Source organism: Pseudorca crassidens, chromosome 15 (assembly GCF_039906515.1).
Source record: "Pseudorca crassidens isolate mPseCra1 chromosome 15, mPseCra1.hap1, whole genome shotgun sequence".
In the NCBI taxonomy this organism is placed as follows: domain Eukaryota; kingdom Metazoa; phylum Chordata; class Mammalia; order Artiodactyla; family Delphinidae; genus Pseudorca; species Pseudorca crassidens.
In genome coordinates this window covers 70,622,213-70,639,746 of record NC_090310.1, presented here as the reverse complement: position 1 = coordinate 70,639,746, position 17,534 = coordinate 70,622,213, and the positions used below count along the sequence as shown (strand labels likewise).

General features: G+C 60.8%; 1 protein-coding gene across 2 annotated transcripts in view; it reads right to left on the bottom strand.

Moving 5' to 3' along the window:
- Positions 1-2,366: 2,366 nt before the first annotated feature.
- PLCG1 (phospholipase C gamma 1) overlaps positions 2,367-17,534 on the bottom strand; it is a 35,123-nt gene continuing 19,955 nt past the window's right edge. The window contains exons 4-32 of one of the 2 annotated variants that reach the window (XM_067708135.1): positions 17,371-17,418; positions 15,093-15,177; positions 14,915-14,998; positions 14,657-14,691; positions 14,362-14,434; positions 14,161-14,262; positions 13,855-13,973; positions 13,691-13,776; positions 13,491-13,611; positions 12,623-12,791; positions 12,387-12,509; positions 12,204-12,305; positions 11,936-12,123; positions 11,508-11,708; positions 11,317-11,436; positions 11,048-11,228; positions 10,199-10,276; positions 9,300-9,403; positions 9,025-9,121; positions 8,701-8,770; positions 8,091-8,248; positions 6,636-6,732; positions 6,319-6,543; positions 6,096-6,244; positions 5,135-5,249; positions 4,858-5,019; positions 4,660-4,748; positions 4,377-4,564; positions 2,367-4,208 (exon numbers count right to left, since the gene is read on the bottom strand). In XM_067708135.1, coding sequence (XP_067564236.1) covers positions 4,166-4,208; positions 4,377-4,564; positions 4,660-4,748; positions 4,858-5,019; positions 5,135-5,249; positions 6,096-6,244; positions 6,319-6,543; positions 6,636-6,732; positions 8,091-8,248; positions 8,701-8,770; positions 9,025-9,121; positions 9,300-9,403; positions 10,199-10,276; positions 11,048-11,228; positions 11,317-11,436; positions 11,508-11,708; positions 11,936-12,123; positions 12,204-12,305; positions 12,387-12,509; positions 12,623-12,791; positions 13,491-13,611; positions 13,691-13,776; positions 13,855-13,973; positions 14,161-14,262; positions 14,362-14,434; positions 14,657-14,691; positions 14,915-14,998; positions 15,093-15,177; positions 17,371-17,418 — 3,412 coding nt within the window. In that variant the 3' untranslated portion in view covers positions 2,367-4,165. The remainder of the gene's footprint in view (positions 4,209-4,376; positions 4,565-4,659; positions 4,749-4,857; positions 5,020-5,134; positions 5,250-6,095; positions 6,245-6,318; positions 6,544-6,635; positions 6,733-8,090; positions 8,249-8,700; positions 8,771-9,024; positions 9,122-9,299; positions 9,404-10,198; positions 10,277-11,047; positions 11,229-11,316; positions 11,437-11,507; positions 11,709-11,935; positions 12,124-12,203; positions 12,306-12,386; positions 12,510-12,622; positions 12,792-13,490; positions 13,612-13,690; positions 13,777-13,854; positions 13,974-14,160; positions 14,263-14,361; positions 14,435-14,656; positions 14,692-14,914; positions 14,999-15,092; positions 15,178-17,370; positions 17,419-17,534) is intronic. The other variant, XM_067708136.1, reaches the window with a different exon arrangement.

Sequence of the window (17,534 nt, the reverse complement as noted above, 5' to 3'; positions counted from 1 at the left end):
GTTGTTTTCTCGCCCAACAGAACTGAGGTGGTGAGAGATGAGCTCAAGCTGGAAGGCCAGTGAGTATCTAGCCCTAGGCGCAGCCGTGGGTGATGACGTGCAGGTGTGTGTGTGGGGAGGCCCTGCCCTCAGCGCTCAGGACCGCAGGCCCTTGTCAAGGGCTGTGACGAGGCCAGAAACCGCTCCTCTCTCCTCCCTGCAGGGCAGCCGTGGAGCGGGGCTTCCTGACCTGAGCCCTCTGGTCAGGCTGCAGAAAGCCCCTGTCCTTGTAGGTGGTGCTGTGTGTGCGTGTGGTGAGGCAGGCCACTCCCCACCGTGGGCCAGGAGGTCCCATCCCAAGTGAGGGTCTCTCCACCCGCCCCCCCGCTGGGCCTCCTGGGTCATTCAACCATTGTCAGGTCTGGAGGAATTCGAGGTGACACTGATCTGTGCATTTGCTCCAATTTGCTGTCCTGCTTTCCACTAGGAAGAAGGATCAAGACATTTGCAGTGAAAGGCAAAGGCAGTCACCTGGCTATCGTAGGAGAGCCCGGAGGAGGCGTGTCTCAGGTCAGTGAGGCTGCCTGAGACAGCAGAGCCAGTAAAGGAGGGATGTCCTGGGAAAATGAAAGTGGTCTACATCCACAGCCAGGGAAGCCACATGACGGCACAGATGGCTCCTTACCCAACGGCCAGCGCAGAACCTCTTCGTCACTGGTTAGAAAAGCTTTCTTCTCCTGCCCATAAGACTGGGAAAACACGGGTCAGGAAAGCCTAGGTTAATTCCCACCTGCCACCTTCTTGTCCGAGGGAAAAGACCACCTTCCTCTGAGTCAGACCATGAAGCTCCAGGAAGAAAGCCAAGGGGCCAGCAAGAACCCAAGCAGGGGCGCTCCGGCTGATCGAGTTCAGAGATGACAGGAAACACTTTAAACTGCGATCCCAGTTCTCCTGGTGGATGGTACTCAGAGGGGGTCTACAATGGGCCAGGACTGGCCCCAGATCTGAGAACTTGGGGAATGTACGTCTTGGTCTGATTTGTCATACAGAAAAGGGATGCTTTGAACTGACAACTAAATCCACCTTGGGCTTGTCTTCAAAAAAATCTTCGTCTCTCCAAGGCCAGTGACCCTGCTTGGGTACCTACCTGCATTATCACACCAGGGTGGCATGCCAATGACCATTCTAACAACCAACCAACTGATTATACCTACCTGCGTCTCTTCAATGACAGATCTTCTCAGGCTTCCTGGGCTGGCTTACTATGCCTGTCCCCACCCATCCATCAGGCAGGCAGCTCTTTTCTCTGTACAGCATTATTTTCGATCCACAGCAGCACAGACCATTACAAAAATAGCCACAGGAAGGGAAGGGCCCATTAAACCATGTTCTAGGCACAGAGATTTTGTCTGCAAGCTACAGAGGCAACCAGAGTGGCACCCAGAAATGTACATTTGAATGCTTTTTTTTTTTTTTTAAGGCGAGGTTTCTGCGGAACTGGCAAGGGGACTCTGGTTGCTTCCTGTTCACCCTGAAAGCTGGCTGCCTGTGGAAACCTGGGCTTGCTCACAGGCAGGCTGCACTCCATGCTGCCACACCCTCGGTGGAAGAGCTGGACGAGGGCGTGGCCTCACACCTCCCGGTAGCCCAGAGGGAAGATCTGCTGGACCTGGGAGGTGAACAGAAACTCCTCACCTGCTTCTACTGCAGGATAACCACCAGGCAAGCATCCCTAGGTGACAAGTCTCCCGACAGCAGCAGGCTTTGCCGAGCCTCCAGAAGAACAAGTTAGAGGGTAAAGGGCGTGAGGGTAATTTATCTGACAGTTAGTTAGCTCTTAAGAGGGCAACAGAGCTGCGAACGGCCAGCCCTGTGCCCAGGGGCGGGCAGCGGGTTTGCGTGAGCTGAACGCTGGCTGTGCTGAAGCACCTTCACGCCCACGGGCCTGGACCCCGGCCTCTGTCCTCCCCAAGCTTCCATCGCCTTCCTTGGGTCTTCTCACCAGCTGGACAGAAACTGCCGTTGAGCGTAACAGTGAGTGCCCTTCAGCAGCCGGCTGCCTGTCCCCCACGAGGCCGGCAGCTCCTTAATCCCTCTTTCCTTCCTGAGGGAAAGCATCCTGTGTTCTCCTTGCCTTTAAAGAAACCTCCATCCCAGAACAGGCTTTGCTCTGTCTTCTCCTCCCCACTCCCCCCCCACCCCGCCTCGCCCATTCCTGACGGTGCTTAACATCCCAGATCAACCCCTGCCAGCAGGGCAGGCAGCCCACCACTGCTCCTCACAGACATTTCCATCCAAGGGTGGGGAGCAGAATGTCATTACAGTACCATGGAGAAGAAAAATAATTCTAATTGTTAAAGTCCTTTTCAGAAGGAAAGCTTTTCCAATAAAATTTAAAATTTTTATTAACATTTAAATTATAAACCAAACGTTGGCAACCATACATAGACATGTTTGCTATGGACAGCTGACTGTGAGGTCATACTTTCAAATACAACTTCAGAATTAGTTTAAATAAATCAATACGTTTTCTCAGAAATTGTATAATTAATTTCCTTCGGTTTACAGTCCGTGATATGGAAAGTTTAATATAATGTTAAATAATTTACTGTCTATCCTAAAAGTAAGCTATAGAAAACGGAATCACTATTAGGCTCGAATAACAACAAGGCTTTAACGGCTCAGTGGTTCTTCTGAAGAGTATATATAAATCTTGAAAAGGTAACACTGTTTGTTAGTTGAGCTGTAAAATCCATAAAAATAACAGTTCTGCCACAGTGCACAGATAAGTTCATTCATTCTGCTTCCCCAATCCCCTCACCAAGCAGCTTTCAGGTCAAAGTGGAAGACGTAGAAAATCATACATCCTATGTGAAGTAACGAAGATCGCGAGAAATAGAGGAGTGTGCAAAAAATAAACTTTAAAATTCCATACTCCAACATCATGTACGTCTATTAACAGGATTTGATTGATGATTTCACAAATACTTGCGATCATCTCAGACAGCGTCCCCTTGCACTGTCATCCGGCAGATTCAGATCCAAGGTCTTTCGATGCAACAGGGAAAGAAGTGGTCTTCGGTCTGATTTGGGGGTCACAGCCAGCCTGCTGGGGTTGCAGAGGGTGCCTTGCTGAGGGAGGACACGTTACTTGTGTGCAGGAGTTTCCTGAACGTATGGGGACAGTGCCCAGCTTGACCTCTGCCTTGGTGACCTGCTTTTCCATTCTGGCCCCACCGGCGCCGATCGTCCTGACCAAGCTGTTGCCTTGCTGTGGATCTCGGGGGCCGTGGCGTGAATGCAGGCACGTCCTCGCTGACCACGTGGGAGGAGTCGCCGCCCAGCACATCCAGCGCCCACGAACAGGTCCACCCTGGTGAGCGGGTGCTTCAGGCTTGCGTCCAGGCCGCAGGCAGGTGGCGCCACAGCCCAGCGTGTCCAGCCCCGGGGCCCTCGTCCTCCCATGGCCCCGGGGTGCTGCTGTGGCCTTGGGCACGTTGTCACTGTCCCCGCTCCAGGTGGCACCCCAGGGCTCGGCCTCCTCCGCTGGCCCTCTCGGGGCAACCCTCCACAGCCCAGCTGCCCACGCGGCCCCGCGTCTGTCAGGCTGGGTGGTGCTCCTGGTCGTGGGCAATGTGCCCTTGTGCTGCGTCCTCCTCGCCAGGCAGGCCCTCTGCTCCTCCGCCCTGGCTCCAGGGCCGAACTGCGGGAACACGTACCCTCCCTCCCTGCCCGGCTGTGGTTTTAAAGCTGCGGGACTATGTAAACTTCGTCGCCCTAGCCCAGCAAAGCTGCTCCTCCTTCCCTCCTCTCAGGAATGTCAGTGGTCCCTCAGAGCCTCCCATGCCGCCGGCTGAGGCAGCCTCTCTCTCTGAGAGGCTGCGGCCGTGGTCCTGGTCCCACAGATGGAAGGCTCCATCTCCAGAAGGCAGGGCCAGATGCGTGTGCTTAAATGCGAGACACAGTACAGTTTTTGCCTTCACCCAGAGCTGGGGCGTGGAGGCCCCGAACAGTGAGTGATACATTTCATTAACGGCATGCTTTCCGTCTAGCGTCCACTGCTGGAATCCAGGCTCCAGGCGGCAAGGCCAGGAAGGCTGCCACGCAGGCAGCCTCCCAGGAACCCAGTCCACGGCCCTCCGTGAGGTACACAGCACCCGCTGCTCTCAACGAGGCTGGGGCACAGCTAGAGGCGGTTGTCTCCATTGACCCGAGTCCTTCGCGGGGCCCTGGACGGAAGGGGAGAGTGTCCTTACCAGCAGCGAGCCTTACAGCCCAGGGGGACAGCCCACAGGCCAACAGGAGGGAGAGGAACCGAAGGCGGACCAGCCACTCCTTCCCGTCTCAGGCCCCCTCCTCCAGGCTGCACACTGGCCACCTCGCCTCCACCCCCTCACCTTCGTTCCCGACTGTCAAAATGGTCGGCGAGATGCTCCTGGGAGATGCGGAAGTCCTCAAATGGCTGCTGGTAGCGAGCTTCGAAGGAGCCTTCCCGGGCCCGGCCGTGAAACAGCTGGCCCGAGGCGTCGCAGCCCCGCTCCCGCAGGGACGCACCTCCAAAGGGACTGAGGTCGCCGTTCTCCTGCTTCAACAGGGGCAGATGCACAGGGGGTCAGCGGCTGACTGGCCCCCGGTGAGGCTGGGCCCGGCACTTGCCCCGCCCCACCTGGCCGCAGGTACCTTGGCAGGGAAAACGTCGACCTTGACGAGCAGGGAGGCCAACTCCAGGTCCTCACTATAGTTGTTCTTCAAAGGCACAGCTCTGTATCCTAGGAGGAGAAAGCCTGGCCCTGAGCCCAAGAGGAAGGCGAGCAAAGCCCCCTCACCCACAAGCCAGATCTCGGGGCGGGGGGCACAGTCTCTAGGAAGGGTCCTCACCTGTCTTCAGGCCCTTCACCGGGAAGGTAGCCTGAGCCAGGAAGTTCTGGTCACTAAACATGTCTTCCTCATACACCACAAAGCGCAGGAAGGCGAATTCGGGGTTACTGATCTGGAAGTGGAAGGGCTTGGCTGGCCACATGGGGTTCAGTCCATTGTCCACTGCGAAAGCAAGGGCAAAAGGCCTCAGGCCACTGCCAGGAGAGGACGGATCACAGGTGCGGAGGGGCCTTCAGTGCCCTGGAGGATGAGGATGGTGAGCGGGGAGGAGACTCACCCACAAACTCAGTCTTCTGCTTGGTGCTGTCATACTCAGCACCGGCCACCTCAATCTCCACGAAAGGACACACGATGCCTCGGCCATTCTTCGGCAGATGCCGGGCCCCCAGCACCTGTAAGGCAGGCAAAGATGGGCCCAGGATGGTCCTTCCAACTCATGCCAAGTCCCCACTACCCAGCGGAGGCAGTGCGCCCTCTGCTGGGCCCCAAGGACACTGCCCACTAAGTCCCTCAAGTCATCAGGGCTCTAAAGGCAGCTGCCGCAGCAGAAGTTCCTTTGAAGAAGTCCTAGCCTTAACCAAAATTTTCACGTGAGTTTTTGCAGTCAACTCCACATGAAATCCATGTCTATTTTAACATGAATATTTAAAAATTACTTCCCCCTAGAACAAAAAAAATAGCTCCTCTCCGGAAGAAACCTGGTTCACCCCACGCGGTCCTCACTCCTCCCTCCAAGACTGCTCAGGCCCCACACCTGAACCCCACAGCACCAAGCTGCCCACATCACGGCTGCTCACCAGGGGCCTCAAGGGTGCGACCACAGAGCGAGCCCCGGGACCTCGAGTGGCGGCAGGGGGCCTCCGTCTCACTCAAGCCCCGTTCCAGGAAGTTAAGTACCATCTAGCCGATTCCTGCCGGTGGGCCGCTAGCTCACCACTGGCACTAGCTTCCTGCCTGTCTTCTGCCCACTCCTGCCAGGCAGTGGCTCTCCATGGCTTGGCCTTACTGGATAGCCCGACTCCTTAGTGCCAAGCACTGTCCACACTTAGCCAGCTGCCTCCAGCCTGTGCTGGTCAGAGCCCAGCCCCACGGGGGAGGCTGGTAGCTACACGCCCACCTCAGAAAACAGTTACATCTTCCTCGAACTCCAGGACAGTCCAGTGCCCCCTGCCCCATGGCATTAACCAGCACCCCGGCCTGGACGCTGGAAGGAGCCCAGCAGAGCGCCCCCTTCCCACCTCGATGCAGATGGCGCACGGCTCCAGCCCACGGAGGCTGCTCTTGTCAAAGGGGTCGAAGGCCTCGTCGCGCATGATGCTCGGCTGCAGCACGTAGCCGCAGTGCCCGCCGGCCAGGAAGAGGGCCTGGTTCATCTGCATAGGCTTGTCTGGAAGAGCCGAGTTACAGTGGACTCCAGCCCAGCTGCCCGGCAGGACCCCGCCCCATGGGCCACCTCCTCACCTGGGGTTTGGAAGTTGAGGGCTACCAGCTGACTGCCACAGATCCACATGGGCAAGGGGTCGTAATTGGAGGAGTCCAGCCGCTGGCCCTTGGGGTAGATGCGGGAGAGCTGCAGCCGGTTGTACTGGAGGAACTTCTTGCCTTTGGCCTTGTTCACGTACTTCTCGGCCTTGGTTTCCGGGAAGGACGACATGTCCCGGTAGCAGGCGCGTTCTGTGCCGATCTCTGGGCCAAACAGGGAGAGAGCTCACAGAGCCCGCCCACCCGGGCGCTGCTGGGGGCCAGACCCCCGCACTGCCCCTGGGCCAGACCCTTACTCTCTTCGTCGAAGGGAACAGGCCGGCAGTAGACGACAAGCTCGGAGAGCTCCAGGGCGATCTTCTTCCTCCGCTCCATCATCTTCCCCTCAGTGAGCTGGTGACACACAGGCCCTGAGCCCAGGCAGGACCCCTCCGGACCCCTCCCTACCCCCCACCAGGAGAGGGAAGCCCCCAGCCACCTGGGGCATGCCCACCCACACCTTCCAGACCCCACTGTCTGTCCCCAGTCTCACCCCAGAAACGTACTCTCTCCTCCCTGCCCCTGAGGACACATGCTCTCCAAGACTTAGGAGAGTGGAATCCTCACCACCAACCGGGCCCCAGTGACACCCCAGGGCCCTGAGCTGGATGCACCTGCAGAGATGCTGTGACCATTCAGTACCCAAGCCTCCCTCACATAGGCACATAGGCCGCCTCCCCATTTCCTTGTGACCTCGCTGGGGACTCGGGCTTACCTTCTGTGTCCTAAGGACCGTCGTCCTTCCCACCCACCCTGGCCCAGAAGCCTCACCCCTCAGTTCCCCTCACTCACTCAACACAACCACCTGCTACTCGCTGTGGCCAGACTTCAGCTACGGAGGCCCACTCACAAGTGCCCCCATCCCGTCCTCTGACCCCTGGAGGCCCACTTCCTTCCAGAAGGGGCTCCTATTCTCAGACTCTTCCTTCCCCTCAGCCCAGACCTCAGGAGCCATCCCTTCAACCTCCTGGTCCTTTCTGCCTTGTCCTTCCGGGCCCTGCTCTGACAGAATCCTCAGCACCCAGCCCTCTCGGCTTGGCTCGTGGGTGTCCTTTCTCCAAAGCAGCCACAGGTGTGTACTGCAGGCCTTCCACCCCACCCCAAATGACTGCGGTGGCACTGAGCAGGAGTTCCCACACCTTGGCAAGCACTTCCTCCTCTGCCCCAGGCTCAGTGGAAGAGCCTCCCTCCTCCAGAGGCTGGTCCTTCCGACCCAGCTTGGGCTCCGCGTTCTTCCACCATCCTGCCCGGCAGAGGCTGCGCCCTTGTCTTCCACGCTCCGTGATGCCCACTGCCATCCCACCCAACCACGACCTGACACGGCTGCTGCCAACTCCAACAGGCACTTTCAGATTCGGACCCTGCCTGTCTGCTCTGCAGCCCTCCGCGCATCAGACCCCTCTGCCTCTCTTTCTTGAAACCTACATCCTCGAAGGTCACACACCTGGTTCCCAACCTATACCACCTCATCCCTAAGCCCCTGGGCACCCACTCCTGCTTCCAGCCCACGACCTGTCCTCTCACCTCTGCCCTTGGTATCCAAAAGCCCACTGAGCAGGGCCACTTGGACGTCCCACAGGTACCTCAAACTCAACACACCCTCAACATGCCATACCGCCGACCACGTGTGTTTCCTCCGATCCCTGCCTAGCGGCGGGGGCTGCCCACCCAGGGCTGCCCCGCTGCTCTGAGGGCCACTGGCAGGCTCTCACCCTGGCATCCGCAGTCTGGGCCACTTCCCGGATCTTTTTCACCCAGTCCTGCAGCTCCTCCTGTGAGTCGGCAGCCACATCTAGGGACCAGTGTGCCACCGATGCCATGCTGATGGAGAAGACGAAGAGCCGGTTGTTCTTGCCCTCAGGACGGATGGCTGGGAGGGAGGGAGGGAGAGGAGCGCAGAGCTGGGGACAGACGTGCCTGAGTCCCCACCCCACACCCCGTGAGGAGGCAGCACTGCTCTGCCAGGCCCGCTTCACAGCTGAGAACGCTGCAGACCAGCAATAAGTCGCTGCCACTCCGGGCCGCGAGCCCATCCCCACCCCGTCCCCAAGCCTCTGTCAACCCAGGGACCAGCCCATCAGGACCCTGGGCTTCAGCTCGCCAGTGGCACCCTCCACAGCGCCTGCGCAGGGCGAGCACGCAGGGGTCAAGGCCAGGGGTGAAGAAGGGAGCCTGGGCGTCAAGAGTGTATCCAGGAATGGGGAGAGCTCAGGGTGAGGGCAGCCTTTAGGGGTCCGGCCATTGGCTTTCTCCCTTGGGGCCTGAACAGGGCCACCAGGGACTGCGTGACCCTAAGGGGCAGAGAAGGGGCTGGGGGCTCACCTATCTGACAAGCCGGCACATCCAAGACCCCCCGCAGCAAGTCCCCCAGGGGGCTGTTCTCGTCCAAGTGCTGCGGAAGGCAAAGCCCACGGACGGTCAGCAAGCCCACTGTGCCCACATGGGAAATACATCTGACAAGCGAGCGTGTGAATGCACGAGCGTGGCCCACGTTTATCAGAGACCGCGGCCTCGGCGGGGCAGACAGGACCGCACGTTGAGGGGCTGTGCACGCACAGGCACGCTGACCCTGCCCGTGGCGGCGTGTGCACAGGAAGGGAGTCTGGGGACGGGAGCCCCGTCCCACCAACGGGGCTCTGGTCTCACCTCCCTCTCAGGTTCCAGGGCCGCAGGGCTGACCATCTCTTCCACATAGTTCGACGGGAACCACAGCTGCTTTTTCCCACCATAGTCACCACGCCACCTGGGGAAGCCGCAGCATGCTGACCCCTAGCAGCCACCCCAACCCCCCCAGAGGAAGGCAGCCCTGCAGGTACACCTCGGGGCCCGTGCAGGCCCGTGCCGCCCAAGCCCCTCTCACTGTCCACGCCGCCGGCACCCAGGATGCCTGGCCCCGCACCACGGGCTCTCAGCTGGCTCACCAGCCTCCTTCCTGCTTCTCCACGTTCTGGATGATGGCGCTCTTGGTGAAAGTCAGCTCGTCCTCTCTCTGGGCCTTGTAGTCGAAGAGAGCTTTGACGGCGCACTGCAGGGAAGAGAATCACCGGTCAAAGCAGACAGGCCCTCCGCCTCCTCTCCTGACCTGTGGCCGCATGCACATGCGCTGGGGCTGCCCAGCTGGGGCTCAGGCGCCACCGCCAGTGACCCAGCCTCACTACCGTCCTCAGCCCGGGCCTGTGGGAGGCTCCAGGGCAGATGGAACAGGAGAGCAGGGCCTCTGCCAGGGAAGCTCCTCAGGGTCCAGGGAGAACCTTGCAAGCCCCTGCCCGGGGCCCCAGGAGCCAGGCCAGGAGGCTAGGAGGGGAGTGTCTGCGGGTGCTGAGTGCCTCCTCTGGGACCGGAAGGCTTGCAGTGTGCCTGGGACCCCATCATTCCTCATCTGCAAAGTAGGAGAAGGAATCTTCTCCCAGGCTCCATGGCTGCTGAGGAAAGCGGGTGAGGAAAAGGGCACAGCTCCTTACCCCTTAGAAAAAAGCCCTGACAGAGCTCCATAAGGGGAGGGAGGGAGGGGCAGAGAACACCGTCTTCTGGCCAGCGTGCCCCACCCCCACCCCACTGCCCCCAGGGAGAAAACAGGGGTCACCCAGGGAGTAGTCTGGAAGGGTGCGGTGCGGACCCCCAGGAACAGGGCTGGGGAGGGGTCGGCGCCGGGAGAGACGCGGTCGTACACCAACCGCACACCTCTCACCCCCTCTCTGGCCTCGGAAGACCACAACACCACTTCTCCCCAAAGACCGCAGGTGGCCCTGAGCAGAGAATGCAAGCCCCAGGCAGCTGGAGATGCTCCCCAGCTGCCTGCGCCCAGAGCCCGAGGCTGCACCTTGAAAGTCGGCATGGGGTTCGCCTCCACGTAGAAGCCGGGGTTGCGGCCCTCATACAGGGCCCCATAGTCGGGCTCCTGGAAACGGGACAGAAGGGGCTTTGTTAACGCCCAGAGGGGAAAGAGGCTGCTGGCTTCCGTGTCCCCACCCCTCCTCACCGGACCAAGTCTGCTGCCTTCACACACCTGGTCCGCCAGGGTCCCCCAACCTCAGGGGCCTGGCCTCACCCATCCTCTCTCTGCCCTTGCGCCCACGGCTCCAAAGTCTCGGTTCCTGAAGCCCCCCTGCGCCTGCCGCAGGCCCCCAGCACACTTCTCTCACACCCCAGCCTCAGCAGGCGGCAGCCCGCGCCTAGGCCACCCAGGTCCAAGGACAAGAGTCTCAAGTGGACCTTCTGCGCTGGACCCCTTCCTCTTCCCCAGGGCCACACCCCTGGCCCAGAGCCCTTGGGGCCCCGCCCCACAGCCCTGCCTTCCTCCCTCACTGGTCTCCCTCCACAGCCGCGCCTCTGTAGCCTATGCGCCCCTGCCCTGGGGACAGAGTCTGGTCTGTGCCCAGCCCCGGGCAGACCCTCTCCCCGTGTGAGCCCTAGGACCTCCGCACCCCACATCCTGGCCCACGGGGATCTCTGCTGGACGCCTGCCCCCACCTCTTCACCCGGCCAGCTTGTGCCTGTCCTTGTAGATGCCACTCAGAGGCCACTCCCTCCAGGATGCCTTCCTGGCTCCAGCTGGGCTAGCTGGCCCTCCCAGCAGCCCCGCGGCCCCCGGGCCTCTCTGCTCCCCACATCCACAGCACCCCGGGACCGTCAGGTGCGGCCTGCCCCGCCCTGCCTCCCAGGCTCTCACCGCTGTGCCGATCTTCTCCAGCGCCTCCTCGTTGATGGGATAGCGTAGCTTCATCTTGCGGTACAGGGGATGCTTCTCGTAGTAGCTGACGAGGTCCACGAGGCTGTCGAACTCTGAGTTGCCCAGCATCACGGTCTGGCCCTCCTGCTGGACGCGGCAGTGCTTGATCTTGCCCTCAGCCCTGACAGGGACCGAACAGCCACACAGGGTCAGGGCAGCCCAGACCAGGCGTGCCCGCACCGCCCCAGACCCCAGGGGGACCCCCTCACCGGAAGGAGATGGCGTAGGAGTTGGGCTCATTCCGTTTCCGCACCAGGAAGGCCCCGTCCCGGGGGACGCGCATCAGCATGTGCTCGGCCTGCGCTCTGGTCAGGCTCGCGTGGTACCACCTGTGGACAGGCCCGAGTCAGACCCGGCCACCACCCCCGGGTTCCTGCCCCGTCCCCATCCCCTCCCTCACTCTTTGCTCTCGTGGGCGTTGGTCTGCGGGACGGGTTCTGAGAGGCGCATCTCAAATTCGTTGCAGCGCAGGGGCACCTGCTGGTAGTGTGTGATGAGGTCATAGAGTGAGTCGAAGACGAGGTTGTCAGTCAGGAAGAACTTGGGGGTCCCTGCGTCCTGCCGGGAGTGGATCCTGCAGTGCTGGACTTTGCCGTTCCGCCTGAGGGGACACGGGGAGGCAGTGAGCAGCAGGCCGGGCCACACGCCACGCTCCACCCGCGGCGAGGCACCAGGCCTCAAGCAGGAGACACCCTGAGGACGGCTCAGGTGGGGGCGGCCCTCTAGGGGCTCCGCGCTAACTGCAAGCGTGTGTGCGCGTGACGCACTGTGGGACCTGGCCTCCCCTGCCGGCGTCGGATCCACGTGTGCACGCGCTGGGAGGGTTACCAGAAGGAGAGGGTGTAGTCGCCCACGAAGGTCTCGCTCTCGCGCACGAGGAAGGAGCCGTCGGGGGCCCCGGTCTCGATGCAGTACTCTGTGAGCAGGCGCTCGGCAATGTGCCGCCCATCCCGTCCTGCCCCGAGCTTCCCGTGAAACCACTTCTCGTTGGAGTGCAGCTCTGTGCTGCCACTGGCCTGCAAGGCAGAGGGCGACAGCAGAGACACTCGGTGACTCTGACCCCAGCCCGGCCCCCGGCCCTGGGCCAGCCCCTCACCTCCTTGGGCTCCTCCTCGTCCTCGTTGCCCTGGTCACTGCTGGTCTCCTCGGAGTAGTAGATCTTGCTACTGGTCAGAACGAAGTAGTGGGGATACCACTCCTGGAAGAGGCGGGAGCGAGGCCTGTGAACAGAGCGCTCTCACCACCCTGCCCCTCAGGCCCAGCCAGGCCCAGCGCTCACGTGATTCACGGGGTCCTCCAGGTAGAGGATGCCGTTCTTGATGGAGTTGCTGATGTCGTTCTCAGAGTACATCACGGACGTAGGCACCTCTTCATAGGCACTGCCCTCAGCCAGCTTCTTGTGCTGTGTGGGACAGGCCACGACATGGCTTCCCAGGCCCAGGCCCAGAGCCCCACCTCCTCACCCAGGCCTGGACCCACAGCTGGAGCGGAGGAGTGGGGCCCCCAAAGCCCTACCTTGATGAGGATCTTCCTCTTGAGCTGGCTGGGTGAGGGGAGCCCGTCAGCAGCAATGTCCACGGGCTTGGTGAGGAGTGTGTCCCCGAGCACCTTCTTGAAGTACTGGGCCATGTTCCTCTGCTGGGCGATGCTGCAATGGTCCTCGATGGACAAGATGACCGGGTACCTGCAGGGTGGGGGACCAGTGCGTAACACAGATCCTGCAATTCCGAGGAGTCACGGCTCAGACCCTCACAGAGTGAGGTGTTAGGAGCCTCAGGCCCAAGGTCCCTTCTAGAGGGTAGTCACCCCAGAGAAGAGGCAGGCCCTGGCCACTGTGGGGGGTAGGAGAGGGGTCTAGAGAGGCACTTTTGGGTGCAGCAGAAACCAACGGCTGGGACTGTTGCAGGCAGGTGTCCCCAGAGTTGATCTCATCATGGAGGCTGCCCCATCAGCAAGGAGAGACATCCTACACCCAAGGTCAGGAGAGGTGACAAGCAGCCTCCAAATTTAGCTACTGGGGGACCCCAGTGACCCCCTCAGTGAGGTGGGAGAGACTAGTGACCACGTGTTGTGGGGAACAATAGGAACTGCAGAGTGAGAGACAAGGAGCACAGACAATTCTCCGGATTGTGACGGGAAAGGAACTGGCAGGACAATGGCCTTGTGAGCCCAGGGTTAAGGAATTAATTTTTGAGGATGAGAAAAGCTTGACTGTGTTCCACAGGCTGAGAAAGACCCATGGAGTGAGCAGGTGGGCCAAGCGTGCAGGAAGTGAATGGCTCGGGAAGGGTGGGCTCCAGCAGGTGGCAGGAGGTGGAAGGCAGGGAGGGGGTAGCACATTCAAGGGGACCCAGGAGAGCTGGAGCCGAGCCACGCCACTCACTCTGAGGCCACAAAGGCGTGCTCCTTGATGGTGTGCAGGACGTCTGAGAACTTGATCTTGGTGGTCAGGGTGTGTCCGTGGTAAATGACTGGCATCCCGTCTGGACCATCCCAGCAGTCCACTGGGGAGCAAGCAAGGTGACCAGAGTCAAGCGGGCAGGCCTCCCCCCCGCCCCCCCGCCCAACCTAGCCCCCACGCACACTCGATGCAGCGGCAGCCCATCCGCAGGCAGCGGGCGTAGGCTTCCAGGGAGGACTCGCTGGAAAACTGGTCCCCGGTCAGGTACCTGGACAGGGAAGCAGGGCGAGGTGGTCAGGCAAGACCCACCTCCCGGGGTCGGGTGTGGGCCAAGGGAGCCACTCACGTGTTGTGCGAGGAGGAGATCCAGTAGTGGGACAGGGGGTTGTTCATGGTGTCGGGGCACACGGCGTCCAGCTGCGAATTCCATATGCTGTTCTCCTTGGAGAACAGGAAGGTGACGAACTGCCCAGGAGCAAATGCGGAGAGAAGAGAGGATGAGCCCCTGCCCTGGGCCACAGCACAGGGTGACACGGGAGAGAGTGCTCAATCCAGGTCGGGGGCACGATGGACTGCGGGAGGGACCTGGCCGGGCTCCCGTGGGCCCGTCTGCTCCCTGATTCCCCGATGGAGGGTGAGGGGCAGGGCTCACCTCATCCAGGAAGAAGTAAGGCTCCTCGATCTCTCGCAAGGGGTCTCGAAGGAAGCTGAGCATGAACTCCTGCACCTGGAGCCGGTCGACAGCCCATAGCTCCTGATGGGTGGGAGGGTGGGGCATGTGAGGGGCCTCCATCCCGTGGTGAGCCCAGCCCCTCTCAGCCAGCACCCTGGCCCAACCCCAGCCCAATCCTACCCCCTGGTACTCGAGGAGGAACTGCTGGAACTCAGGAAGGGACACCCGGCAGAGCTCCGGCCGCTCCCCCGCCCTGCGGAAGAGAAGGGAAATGCCTGGCGGCCGCTGGCTAGCGTGGGCCACAGACAATGAGGGGCACCCGGGAAGGCAGGGCCCAGCGCCCGGCCAGCACAGCCGCCCGGAATGGGCCAGCAGGGCTCCCCTGCTCCCGCTGCCTCCCACCTGCATCGGGAATCAACCAGGCGAGGGACAAAGGGGCCCACGGAGAACCCCACCTCCCCAACTCAAACCAAACCTCAGGGCACTGGCTTCCAGGAAGGGGAGGTCCATCTGCAGGAGACAGAACCAGGTCAGCATGAGAGCCCCTGGGAGGCCACGTAGGGAAGGGGCTCTCAGGAAGAAAGGCTGGGGCAACAGAAAGGGGCAGGTCTCACGAGGAGAAGAACTGGAGAAATGGCACCCAATCGCCCCCAAGCAGGGCAGCAGGGCTGAGGCAAGCGGGGCTGGGGTGGGAGAGCAGGGTAGGGGCGGTGGGGGTAGGTGGCTCATGCACCGTCTTCTGGGCGCTGTACATAAGGCTGCGGTACAGCTGAGCAAACTGCCCGTAGGTGATGTCGCTGGTGCGCTGCTCCAGGTCCTGCGAGGCAGAGCGGCACTTCCGGTCAGGCCTCCCGCAGGGCCTGGGGCAGCCAGCCTCCCCACCCGCCTGCAGACGGCCCACCGGCCCTTACCGTCAGCCGCTCTCGGAGGAAACGCATGTTGGGGACCCGGTAGTTGACCTGGGACAGCATGTTCTTCAGGTCCTTGGCTGATATACTGAGGAAACAAGGACATCGCCAGTGGCCTCACCCCACCTCTCACGACCTCTGACCTGTGGGCTGAGTCCACCTGGGGCTGAACAGGTAAACAACACTACTCTGGGACTTGCAGTCCTGACAGTGAGGCTGGCTCAGAACCATGGGGTAACCAAAGGAAGTCCCTTCCTTTTCTCTGGGCCTTGGTCTCCTCAGCTGAGCAAAGGAAAGTGTAGGATTCTGGCAAGGAGGGGTCACCAGCCTCAGTAAAGTGGGTCAGGGCGGGGCAAGGGGAGCCCATCTTCGGGCCGCCCTCCCACCAGCACCGCTCAGCCCACACGTCTGGGCCCTCAGCTCTCCCAAGGACAGAGAGAGGCAGCCACTACTGCGGGACCTCCAGGCTCCTTCCACCTCATTCTCAAACTCCCCGAGAGGGGCAGGCAGCTCACAGGACTCCCGCCCACTGCCCCTGGGAGTCAGGGCCTCCGAGGGGAGGAGGGGGAAGATCCTTCTTAGCCCAATACCACTGCTGGCAATGGAGCACACTCCCGGGGTCTGACAGGGAAGCACCCCTGCCCAAGAATGGGGCAGAGGACAATGCTGGGCCTGGCAACAGGATGAACACAATTGGGAGAGGGAGGCCTTCTTTCCTGGGAGGTGGTGGCAGGGAGGGGAATGTGGGCACCCCTCCTTCTCTTGCCCAAGGGCCTGGCAGGCAGCACCAAAACTCCCTGAGGAGTCCAGCCCTGCCCTGGGCAGTCCTGCTATCTATCAGCCAGTGCTGTTCAGCAAGCGCTTGCCTGGTCTCAGTCACCGGGGGTGGGGCCGTCAGGGTCCTCACTCGGCAGGTTAGGAAACTTGCTGCGTCATCAAGCTTTCCTTCTGTGGACTCCTTGCCATCAGCATTACACGCAGATTGTTACCACTCCCCCCCAAACACCTGTCTGCCCTGCTTCCTCTCCAGCCACTGCCCCTTCTCTGCTCCTCTTCACAGCAGTGCCTTAAAGGAGAGACCCAGGCTCCTTTCATTTCCTGAACCCCATCCCCACTGTCCACTGCCTGCCTCAAGGTCACCAACGACCTCTGTGCTGTCGAGTCCAAGGAGCACCTCTCAGTCTTCCCCACACGTGACAAGGCCGGGCACAGCTGACCACCCCCTCTTCCCTGGGCTTCCAGGGCTCTACACCCTCCGATTTTCCTCTTAACTCTAGAGCAGCCACTTCCCTTGGCTGGCTCCTCTCCTCACCTCCCCAGTCCCCAGTGTTGAGGCAGCATGGGCCTGGGATCAGCCACCAGCCTCCTTCCCTTTTCTTGCCAAGGTTACCCCCAGGCATCACCAGCCTCGTGGCCTTCCATATCACCTATGTGCTCCTCAGGTTCCAGCTCCAGCCCAACTTCTCCCCTGAACTCGTTCTACACACCTGCCTGCTCAACATCTCTACCTGAACATCTAAGGGCATCACAGAACTTCACCCACTCAAGTGTGCACCTCCCACAGCCTTCCCCATCTCAGTCAATGGCAACTCCACCTTTCCAGATGCTCACGCCAAAAAGCTTTTTACCGTAAACCTCAACTCTCTCTCACCCCAAAATCAATCTGTTAGGAAATGCTATTGGGCTCTATCTTCAAAATACAGCCTAGCCAAAATCCAACCCCTTCCTAATACCCCACCCTGACCCAGTCTTCTTCACCCAGAGCGTTGGAGTTGCTCCCTGAGTTCTCCACTCCACCTGCCCTGGACCCTCCAAGCGCAGCTAGCAGTTCTGCACAACTGAACCCGGGTCACGTCATGTTTCTCTTCAACACCCTCCGTGGTGTCCACCTCTCTCCCAGTCAACGGTCCTCATCATGCATCACCCAGCTTTTGTCCTGAACCTCTCTGTAGCCCCTCTGGTAGTCACACCATGGCCTCAAAGCCGTGAGCTTCAAAGCACCCCCCCCACACACACAAACTACAGGACACCCAGAGCCAGTTCTATACCGCCTATCTCTGCCCACAGTGGCAGGGCACGTGGCTTATCGTCCCTGGCCTCTCCTGCCAGCTCGCACAAGGCCATCAGAGGGCTTTCTGCAGGAAGCTCCTTGTGCCAGAACCACCTGCCCACCCTGCTTGAGGCAGGTCCTCCGGTTCTCCAGTCAGCTGCCTGGAGGTGGGCTATTGCTCTGGCGGCCCCAACCCACCCTGCTGGGCTAGAGCCACAGCGCAGGACCCACCGATCCTCACGATTCCGGTCCACTGAGTAGAACTGCTTCCGCAGCCACCTGGAGGGAGAGAAGCCCGAAGTGAGGCCCAGGCTTAGGGAGGAGACCAGCAGGCAGGCTCTGGGCACAGAGGCCTGAGTCCCTGCCCTGCTCCCTAGAGCCCGATGCCCCAACCC